Genomic DNA, 11,825 nt, shown 5'->3' with positions numbered 1-11,825 from the left:
AATTGAGTGTAGAATGCTGTGTATTAGGGTTAAAATTTTGATATATCTCCCACATATATTTTCGTCCAATTTGATATTAATGGTGCTCCGAAGAGTCTACGTTTGTTTGATTTAGAATGATGTTAATGTTTCATATAGATATAGCTCCCATATATATTTTCGTTCGATTTTATGTAAATGGTGCCACTTAGATACTTTTCGGTTCACAGAATATTTGGTTTAGTACATATATTGAATTGAATCTATAATGACATGTGTTAAGTTTTGTTGAAATCGGTTCATATTTAGATGTAGCTCCCACATATATTTTTCTTCTATGCATATGGTGCATCGAGGAGCCTATGTTTTTTTGCTTAACAGTAAATATTGCCTAGCGTGTTGGATTGAAATTGCGTTCATGTTTAGATATAGTTTCCATATGTATTTCATCCGATTTCACCCATGGTACAATTATAAAAGGTAACAGCAAATCCCAGCTGATTTGATTCCAACGTAATACTAGTGTCAATATGAATTTGACAAATTATGTTTTTAAAAATCACCCAACAGGAAAATTGGGAACGCATTCAATTCGAATTTGTTCTGTATTAAATGTCCTCCCGTATTTAATTTACTCAATCTGCCTGCTGGGAAAGTTTGAGGAAGCAAATCTTTCTTCAAGGAACAACTCGCTATTCCCAGCATTTGCATATGTGGTACACATATATATGGCAATGGCTCAATTATAGGAAAGATGTGGAAGCGATAGAAATATACATTTTATAGATTTTAATTCATGTTTTTCAATTTTTGATTTTGAGGATTCAAAAATATTTCATTTTCAAAATAAAAATAATTTGATGATAATTTTTTTGTTTGTTTACATTTTTCTGTCAAATGAGTTGACACTAGTAGAACTTACAACAACAAATTTCCATGTGGTTGTTGTATCGTTTTTTGTACAACAACACTTGCTGTTACCTTCTATTATTATACCATGGATTTCACCCAAATGACTAAAGAACTAAAATTTGTCCGATTGGGATGAATTTATGCACAACGTGACAAATTGAAACTAGGATAACGTGTATTGGATTTTGTAAATTATATTCAGATCCAGACATTACTGCTCTATATTTTCGTCTGAATTCATTGAAATTGAACACGAAATAATAAACGTTTCTCTCATCGAGATAAATTTTGGACATCGTCCTGTGCTGCTGCATACAAAATGCTGGATGATACGCTTGCTAAAATACGTCCAGATTTACATATATCTCACTATTTTTTCTCCCTACACTTCCACTATTTCTTTTCTTTTTCTTTATAGGTACACATATACATAAAGGGTGATCACAATGGACATAGTTTCCGAGTGGACGGAAACCTACATATATCTATAATGTATATTTCATAAAAAAAAACCAACTCTGTCCGATTGATATGCAATGTGTTTGTACGTTTACATTTAACCGTATTTCGTCAACCCAGTTGGTTTCAATTGGCAATTCCTTTGCAGATATGCCAAAAAATCCTCATAATGTAGGTTAACCCAGTAAAAAGTTCTAATGTACATGCCGTTTTATAGCTTTCAGAATGGTATGTGTAAGTTGATTTAAATTGGTTCAAATATCTATGTAGATCACATATTTGATTTCGTTAGATTCCATTTTAATGGCCCTCCATAGATGCTATTAGCGCATTTACATACGCACTTTATATTTACGAAATCCTGAAAATAAGTTAACTCTTGAGGAAAAATTTTAATAAGTTGGTTGCTGTGCCCCTGGTATAATTATTACAAGGTAGGGCACAGCTACCAACTGATTAAAGTTTTTTCTTAAGGTGGCTTGTTTCATCAAATCAAAATACATATTTTGTGTATGTGTGCATTGTTTTGAATACTATGTCAAATAAATTTAAAATATATTCAAATTTAATTAAAATGAAAATGACGGTTTTAATGCGTCCGTCTGGAAGTAATTACTTTATTATGGGCGAAACAAATATTTCATGGTATTCCCTTCTGGATTTTGGAGTTATTCAAAGAAGAAAGATTTGCTTCCTCAAACTTTCCCAGCAGGCAGATTGAGTAAATTGAATACGGGAGTATATAAAGAACCATTTCAAATTGTATGCGTTCCCAATTTTCCTGTTGGGTGATTATTAAAAACATAATTTGTCAAATTCATATTGACACTAGTATTACGTTTTACCTTTTATAATTGTACCATGCCTTTCATTCATTTTTCGCATTTTTAGTTATGTGTTGAAAAAATGTCTACTAATCCCAACCACTTGTAGCGAATATTTATTTTATATTTGGCAGAAGAAGCCACCACCTACATTGTTGCGTTTTTGTTATTGAACTCAAGCTGCCCTACCTTGTATTATTGTACCATGACTGTGCCCTACATTGTAATAATTATACCATGGTCTTTTCCCATGCTCAAACCATTTTCAAATCTTTGAAATAAAAAAAATAATTTCGATAAGTAACAGGGCTATTATTAATTTCCAATATTCCTGTTTTTTCACATATTTTAATTTAAAATTAAACATCTAATTGAAATGAACTCTACATCCCACTGTGCTTCACTTGACTAACAGCTGATTTTCTATTTTGTTAGCGTTGCCATTTTGTTAGACACGTTTTGTAAACATTGTTTTTGTTTAGAACAGATGGAAGCAATAATTAAATAAATATTGAATTGTTTTAAAGAATTTACAAATAAAACATAAAATTTGTATTAACAAAATAATTTCAATTTCAATAAATCCATTAATTAGTAAAATACTGCTGTTATCACAAACTGACAACAATCTGCTACGTGAATACGCTAAGATTCGTGGCAATCTAATTTTAGCCACAGGAGAAGAGCACTGCGGTAGAACATTTTTGAAGAAAGTAACTGCGAGCAAATCATAATTGTTGTAATCTAGTATTTGTTGTGCTTATTTGCTATTGGTTCCAATTGTTTATCTCGTGGGTCGGTGGTGTCAACAAGTGTTTATTCATTTTCCTCGACGAGGGTACAAAACAACTTAAGCGACACACGTATACACCTTGATACAAAAAAAGCCAAACATATATCGCTGCCAAGATTTTGCCGGTTTCTATTGTTGTTGTTGTTGCAGCCGATCTTTGTCAACAGGTCACCCGCATAGGTGTCATTATTACGCTACGCTATCAAAAAACGGAAAAGAGAAGAAGAACCGTCTAATATTCTCCCACCAAATTCTAGCACATTAGTCGTTCATCATCGAGTGCGTTTGTTTTTCCTATTTTTTTTTGCTTTTGCTTATTTTGGACTGACACATTCTCGCAAAAACAGAAGACCACAACAGTTTTACTTGTCTCTGGCGTTTGAAGAAAATTGTCGTGGACACATTTTCTTTTTTAATACTATTTCGGAAATTGTGGAAAATCTATTCAACAAAAAACGAAATTATGTAATTTTCTATACGTTTGAATTAAACAAATTAATTGAATTAAAATCGGAATTATTTTGGAATTACACATCCGCATCATACGCATCATGGATTTGTTACTATTTATAACAGCGGCAGCCCACATTGTATATACCCCCTTTACCAAAGTGGAGGAGAGTTTCAATCTACAGGCCATACATGACATTTTGTATTTGCGTCATAATTTCACTGAGGTCTGTAGAAATCGTTTGTTTTGAAAGTTAATACAAAACATTTTAATAATTTCTTTTCTCCCCTTACAGTATGATCACCATGAATTCCCTGGAGTTGTGCCGCGTACATTTTTGGGTCCCTTATTCATATCAATACTCTCATCACCATTCATTTTACTTTTCGAAACGTTGCATATCAGCAAATATTGGTCTCTGTATATAGGTAAGACATATGTGTATGTATATATAGCACTGCAACATGTGGTAGAAAATAATATAAGATTGTTTTTAAATACAACTTTAGCCCATGGTCCTATTTTCATCACAGTTATTAAGTATTAACTTACGAAGTTCCAATTAAACCCTCAGTTTTACAATTTTCTAAGTCAATATGGGTATTAAAATAAGGCGGTTGAAGCCCTGATTTAAAATTGATAAAATTCTCGAAGTCCTGAAAATCGACTGCTTTAAATTAACAAATGTTTTACCAAAGAAAAATTTTAAAAGAATGGAAAAATTCATAGTTTCCAAAGGAAGATTGAAGGAATGCTTTATCGTTGTAATTTTTGCCACAATGACTAATTTCAAAACTATTCGCGATTATTATGTTTGGCGTGGCCGAAGTACAGGCAATCAGATGAAAAATTCTGCTAGGTATTTATATGTTTTTCGAAAAAGTTTCCCCCATAATTAACCAGTAAGGAAAATAGTAAAGTCGGACGAACTTAAATATGTGATATTTATCTATAAGTGAACCGACTAACATCCATCCATACACATATCATCCTGCAACCTATGCAAAATTTCATTTCAATCGGGCAGATTTAGAGTCGTTTGCGTACAATGGGACTAATCGATATAAAGCAAACAAGATATAAGTCATTCGGTACGCCGCTCTGTTCAAAATTTAATCCCAATCGGACACCCGTTCGAAATATACATAGAATATATGTCTGCAATTGCAAAGAGTTTGGTACACCTTATACATTAAATTGGACGAAAAAATATATGTAAGCTATATCCAAATCTGAACCGATTTTCACGAAACTTAACACACATCATTCTAGACATTATGCAGTACGCTATGCCAAGTTTCATGCCAATCCAAATATATATATGGACTTTGGTACACCATTTACATTAAATTGGACGAAAATATATATGGGAGCTATATCTTAATCTGAACCAATTTTTCCCAATTTAATAGGGTTCGTCCTTGGGCCAAATAGATGAGCTGTGTCAAATTTCATCCAATTCGGATCATAATTGCGACCTGTACTTTGTTTACAATTTAAAACCAACAGACGGACGGAATTACATAAATCGACTCAGAAAGTGATTCTAGGCATATTCTCAAAAGGAACCATGTATCTATCTATCTCGTTTCCTTTTGCCTGTTACAAAAATATGCACAAAGACATAATACCCTGTACCAAAGTGTGGTGAAGCGTATAAAAACCCGGAGGACAGATTAAGGTCACATCGGGTGGAAAGTTACATTTGGTTAGAGAATGTGCCAAGAGATAGTCGCTCCACTCAGAAACATTTAGTCCATTGTGATCATCCTAAAATACTGTAAAAACGTTCTTTCAAACATTTGATGTCTTCTGTTTCGAAGCATGGGACATGGACAGAATAGATTTTCGATCGTTTCCGTCTCCCCTTAATACTCGCATAGAGGGCAGAATTCCAACTCATTAATTACCCATTTTGAAAACTGATTCTGCAATTACCGATGATGATCCCTATATTTTAGATATACGCTTAGAGATTACCAGCCAGATAGATTTTACGGTTCTATTACCATTCCAATATTTTTCGCTTTCCCGCTGTTAATATTTCGATTTCCCTTTTTTACGATATACCAAAGCAAAACCAAGACTTAGCGTTTAATTTTATTAATATCATTCATAAGCCTATTGAAATTGTCAACATATTGCATGTCATTCCGTATTAAGCTTTGATATATTGATCCTGTGACTCTTCGTAGAGATGAAAGATCCTTGGTCCACCATACCGGTTGTGATATTTGACCCAACTGTTATCATTCGTCAACAACCGTATTCCCAGGATTCCTTCACTGGCCTTATACCCGCTGATGAAATAAAAGAAAAATCGATACAGGAGCTGTTGGCTATACCAAAAGGAAGTGTTTTGAGGATTGGAAAACGCTGGCTTAAATATATTATATCTGAGGACATCCCATCCTCCTTTGATTACTTTGAAGGATTATTTTTAGATCACAACGGTTCTTTTTTTATCAGACCTCAATTTTAATATAATTTTCATACATTTTCTTTCAGTTCGTCTTGTTTTGGCAGCTGTTGTGACATGTGCATGGACCAAATTAAAACGTGTCATTACCAAAATCTATGGTTCCGATGTTAGTCTTTGGTTTAGTCTTATCACACTAACGCAATTTCATTTCATCTTTTATATGTCTCGGACATTGCCCAATATTATGGCACTACCATTGGGTAAGTATGATCCCCATTTATATACACAATATAAATAATTGTTTTTTATTTGCAGTACTCTATGCATTGGCCTATTGGTTCAATGATCAGATGAAACCATTCATTATATGTTCCGGCATTGCCATATTAATATTCCGTTCGGAATTACTTATATTTTTGGGCCTGTTGCTTTTAATTAAGGTCTTATTTAAGAAGGTGACAATACCCAGGTAAGTGGTTGGTGGAATTTGAGATTTATTATATTTTTAATAATTTTTCTCTAATTTTTGTTTTCAAGGATTTTAAAAATTGCCATACCAACTGCCATTGTAATACTTGCCATTTCGATTGTTGTGGACTCGTTCTTTTGGCAACGTTTAGTTTGGCCGGAGGGTGAAGTGTTATGGTATAACACCATATTAAATAAAAGCTCCAATTGGGGTGTATCCTTTTTCAAACATGTAGTAAATTTCAATATTTTCGTAAAGGAAGAAATAATATTTTGGTAGAGAGGAAGGAAGCAAAAGAATTTCTTCCCTATTGAAATTCCTTCCTACCGATCAACATTTATAAATTTGTTATGAGTCTAAATGAATAACAGAGCCCTTAGGCTATGTTTTCATTTGGATAACTACTTGACATATATTTTAGTTAGTTTTTAGTTTTTTAGTTATTATTACTGATATTTATGCTTATATACTACACAATTGTTTATGGTTTCCTTAACCTGCATTATCCATTAGACTTCACCATTTTTATGGTATTTTTATTCAGCTTTGCCAAGAGCTATGGCTACATCATTATTATTTGTACCAATTGGCTTCGTTTTGGAGAGAAGAGTCCGACCGATTGTTTTGGCTACTATTGGCTTTGTTGTAATTTACTCCATACTACCTCATAAGGAGCTGCGTTTTATAATTTATGTATTTCCTGTATTGAATTTAGCAGCCGCCACAGCTTGCCATCGTATGTAAGTATACATTTATTTTAATAATTGTTTATGTATGAATTATTCTTCTCATTTAATTTTGAAACAATCGAAAGGGGGAAATTCTCCATCAATAGACCACTAACGGGAGAAGCACATTGGGAAAGACTCATAAATTTCGTAACAATTGCTTCAGATAAAATTTCTAGGACGCTGATAAGAAATTCCAAGAAACTAAGTAAAAATACAAAAAAGAAGATCAAAATAACATATGAGGACAGCTGTTTAGGGGGATTTACATTCTTATTGCACCACTCTGTCCAGTAAAACACATCAGATTTACCCTACATATTGGATTAGGATTCGGAATATATGTACTTCTCTTTTAAAATTCTTTCCAAAATGAAAAATTCCTATACCTTCTAATTTACGGCCATTTACCGCCACAGTTCGACGACAGTCTTTTAGCGGATCGTCATTGGGAAATTCTTGATGTCTTCTTCTTTTTAGTAAAGAAATCATGTATATCCTAGATGTCTTCAGGTTCGAAATTTATGCACTTATCAGAAGATTGCAATGTCCACCATGAGTTGTGGGATTTCGTCCTTGTTAATGACAAGAAGGCTGCAGCTTTCGCAGAACACATTAATAGCTTAATATTTGGCACGGTGAACGGTGAATCGCCTGCGTTAAAACATTGGAACGCTGTACTTTTCCGAAGCATTGGGAAAGTGATTGACAAGGTTTCAGAGAGTTTTTTAATTACCGCTTCAGAGAGCTTCCCCTCAGATTCTAGGGAGCAGAATGAATATCGAAAGTTTGACCAAACTTCTGTGGAAGTGAACAGGCTTATATGCGAAAAAGTGTCTGGACCACTTGAATCTATGCAAGATTGTGACCGGAGCAAGTAAATTGCAGGCAACGATTAAGCCACTCTCGAACATCTATTTATCCCCAGTTTCTGGGGAATTACATTCAGTAGCCTATATAAGTCGTTCGCGCATGTAACAGGAATTTCCGATAAGGTCAAAAGCATGACCAAGGTTCTCAAGACTCTGGCCGGCAGTATTTTTGGAACTAATAAAGACAACTTGTTTACATCCTCTCTTCAATGTGATCCGGAAACGTAATTGAAATGCAATGGAAAAAACATGGTATCTTCTCGTGACTCCAATAGACCACTTACATGAGGAGACGATGATGCTTCAGGCACATCAACAAAACAAGATACAAAAAAGGGAGCCTCAAATATGATTGAATTGTATTCACAAAGATTCAGAGGAAGCAATTCGAGAATACAGGCTGAATATATTCCTCGGAGTACGCCTATATAAGCAACACCGGAGCCAACCAGAGTGGTGGAGGGATAGGTAAACTAATTTCAATCTCTAATTATTTGGAGGTATTTGCGAAAAGATGAGAAATAGGAACATAACCCTCTCAATTCACTCGTTGGCTGCATTTGAAGTGCTGAAAAAGATACATGACCTCCTGACCTGATTTGCGAATATCTCCTCAGGATACCAATCGAACATTTTCAAGAGATGATTGGCAGCATCTGTAGTGCTGAACAATATATTTTATGACCTCCTGACCTGATTTGCGAATGTCTTCCCATAATACCAATTGACCAACTTCATGAGGAGAGGAAAATCATACGTTTACTCATGAGACGTGACCGAGATTTTTTTGTAAGTCGTCTGGCTTTTGTCATACTGTTTGATAATATATTTATCCACTGGAGTTTAAACCTTTTTGGATAGTAATTAATTCCTGGTCACCGTTATAATGAAGTGAAGTTATAATTATATATATATATATATATATATTACGGAATTTTCTACTTTATATATTTAACTCTGTAATAATCCTCCATTTTATTTCTAGTTGGTCGAATAGTGGCAAATCATTGTGGCATGGATTCTTGTCCCTATGTGCTGGAGGACATTTACTATTGAATGTTTGTGTGACATTATTCCTACTAATTGTATCCGGTACTAATTATCCTGGTGGAGTGGCTATAACACGCCTACATACACTTGAGGCTGGATCCTCAAATGTTTCGGTGCACATCTCTAATTTGGCCGCACAAAGTGGAGTATCGAGATTTTTACAATTACACGATAATTGGAAGTATGGCAAAACATTTAAAATGAGCAAAATTAAATATTAATGTGTTCTCATTATTATAATTGCAGTTACTGCAAAAAGGAGCAAATGAATTATACCAAAGAAGAGTCCTTGGAGTACACCCACTTAATTGTGGAAGCTAAAAATAAATTCAACAATCAATTATGGTCATCGCTTCAGGAAGATTTTGATACTGTGGAATTTGTGGATTGTTTCAATAATATTGGTATACAATATAATTCGATTATGCCAATTAAAATAAAAACCAAGGCATGTTTGGCTATATTGAAGAAGAAACCAGGCAAGGAGCCAAGTGTAAGCAAGAAAGAAAGTAAAAAGAGGAAAAAGAAGTCTGTAAATGAGGAGATTGTTGAGGAGAGCTTAGAAACGCCCACAAAGAAAACTAAAAAGGCCAAAGAAGTTACTAAGGAAGCTCCAAGGGAACCTCAAGAAGTCGAGGAGGAAACGTTAAAGGTTTTGGAAAAGGAAGATGTTGAACAAAAACAAAAGGAGAAAAAGAAGAAACCTCGAACAGAAATAAAGGAGAATGTGGAGCAAAGTGATGACCTAAAATCGGACAATGTGGAAAATATAGAACATGAAGAGAAGGCAATAGTTTCACAGGAAATACCTGATAATACATCACAAGAACCAATGAAGAAAGTGAGGAAATCGTATAAACGAGTAAAGGAAAATGTTTCCAACGAAGAAACAAAGGAAAATATTTCCACAGAGGAAATAAAGAAAAATGATTCCTTCGAGGAATTAAAGAAAACTAATGACATAGATGATGATGATGTAGACAAAGAAACCGAAGAAAAAGACAATAGGTTGAGTAATGAAGAAATAAATCAATATGAAGAAACAACAGAAGACAATCAAAATGATGAGGAACTAGCACAACCTCCATCTAACTTAGATCCCGAAATAAGTTCATTACTCTCCTCACCAGTTAGCTTAGAAGATGATAATGATGCAATCGTATCAACCGTTGAGTCCTATGAAGAACAAGATCTCTACAATTCCAAAGAAACCGCTGAAACACCACAAAAAGAAATTAATTTCGATGAATTACGGAATTTAGCTATGGGCCAAGTAAATCGTAAAACGAAAGCTACGAAATTAAAAATACGACGTCTCATTGAACAACATTTCCGTTCGAAGGGTAAACACATTGAAAATGATTCTCAAGAAAAACCAACCATCAAAACCGAAAAAGTCATCTCTACCAAACAATCGGTAAAGGCGATCATTAAACAGGAACGTATCAAAGAAATGATTGAACAAATTTCCACTATGGATTTAACGAAAATGTGCAATTTAGAGAAGGTATCCACTAAGGATTGCCTAAAGAGTGTTATCGACAAAATTGATGGACAAACGCAAAGCTAGTACGAATTAAATATGGGAGGGTTGTACTACTTGTAAGTTAAATTTAAATCAAATATTTTTAATTAGTTATTTTTTTCTAATTCTCTGTGTGTGTGTCCAAATATTTAATGCATTTGTTAAGCAAATTACAAAAAACGTGTTACAAATAATAAACAAAAGACTTAATATTTTCTAAATAATAAATGAAACCCAAATGTTATTCAATCAAATATTATATATCCTGCCAAAAATACCAACGAATAGACCAGGCCACATCCTGTCAAACCCATTGTTGTTAGATATAAAAGTTTGTCCTTTGCTCCACCTTTAAGATGTATTGGTATATTATTCTTTTCTTGGAATTTTTGTTGTAAGCGGATCATTTTGGGTTGCAATGTTGATTTGAAACGTTGGGACTGCATCAGCATGGGTCGTTTGAAAGCAGATTGAATTAGAGGCTAGAAGTAAAAACATTGTAATAAAAATAATCGGTAATGGAAGAGATCTTCATGATGTCCATTGAATTGTTTACTTGGCGTCCAATGCGATAACTTACCTTTAGTATATGTGGAAACATATTTCTTGCAATAATAATTTACAAAATTGAGAAACAATTTTTAATTGTGATTGGTATAAATGTTTTTAAGGTATTTGACATATAAACAAAATGTAGTATTTTGTGCGTTTTCAAAGATAGTGTATGTGAATATATGATCTGACCGAAGTTATGTTGAAATCGGTTCAGAATATATATATATATATATAAAGACCCTACGCTTGCCCCATTGGCACGAAAATTTGCACAATGTACTGAAATGAGTCTAGAATAATGTTAGTATGTTAAGTTTGATTGAAATCGACTCACTTATATAAATAACTTCGTCGGATTTGAAATAAATGGTACAGCAAACTTCTAAGATTTGTTATTCTGAAGTTGGCTTTTGCGCCATAGGAAAGCATTGTTGGATGTAAGAGTAATTTTTGGCTTAAATCGACACATGATTGTTGTTTTTGTAGCAGCCCTATTGCTTTTACACAACGGGCTGAGGTGACAGACCTTGGCCGAGTAAGACTCGGGTCGTTTCGGATCGTAGACCCCTCTGTCGTGGAAACGACACATGATTGTAGCAGCAGCTATCGTTGGTGTCCTGGTGTCTATAACATTTGTATGCCCTACACTAAACTTGTGTATTATGAATAGAAACGATTTTATAACAATTTTTTAATATACAATTCGACGTCTCCGAACCATAGTATGCTAAGTCGACTTAGCATGTTTTAAAGTTCTTTACGTTTTTTAGATACTACGGTCCTTAA

General features: G+C 33.9%; 1 protein-coding gene across 1 annotated transcript; it reads left to right on the top strand.

The window, feature by feature from the left end:
• Positions 1-3,508: 3,508 nt before the first annotated feature.
• Positions 3,509-10,529, top strand: LOC133323979 (probable Dol-P-Man:Man(7)GlcNAc(2)-PP-Dol alpha-1,6-mannosyltransferase). The gene is made up of 10 exons (XM_061532879.1): positions 3,509-3,644; positions 3,714-3,846; positions 5,927-6,100; positions 6,156-6,309; positions 6,378-6,522; positions 6,823-7,049; positions 8,895-9,140; positions 9,206-9,557; positions 9,946-9,967; positions 10,090-10,529. Exons 1-10 carry the CDS (start codon positions 3,519-3,521, stop codon positions 10,527-10,529), a joined length of 2,019 nt encoding a protein of 672 aa, XP_061388863.1. The 5' UTR covers positions 3,509-3,518.
• The last annotated feature ends 1,296 nt before the right edge of the window (positions 10,530-11,825 follow it).

Source organism: Musca vetustissima, unplaced genomic scaffold (genome assembly GCF_032173495.1).
Source record: "Musca vetustissima isolate MV318-11 ecotype Yass unplaced genomic scaffold, APGP_CSIRO_Mvet_v1 utg644641, whole genome shotgun sequence".
Lineage (NCBI taxonomy): Eukaryota > Metazoa > Arthropoda > Insecta > Diptera > Muscidae > Musca > Musca vetustissima.
Note: the sequence above shows the minus strand (reverse complement) of the source record. Positions and strands in the feature narration are given on the sequence as shown.

Bases quoted from the DNA above. Each gene is read 5' to 3' on its own strand.
- LOC133323979 (XM_061532879.1), top strand. From the start codon at position 3,519: ATGGATTTGTTACTATTTATAACAGCGGCAGCCCACATTGTATATACC. The intron at 6,523-6,822 runs GTATCCTTTTTC...ATTATCCATTAG, and splicing joins ATAAAAGCTCCAATTGGGGT to ACTTCACCATTTTTATGGTA. The intron at 9,558-9,945 runs GTTACTAAGGAA...ATGTAGACAAAG, and splicing joins AAACTAAAAAGGCCAAAGAA to AAACCGAAGAAAAAGACAAT.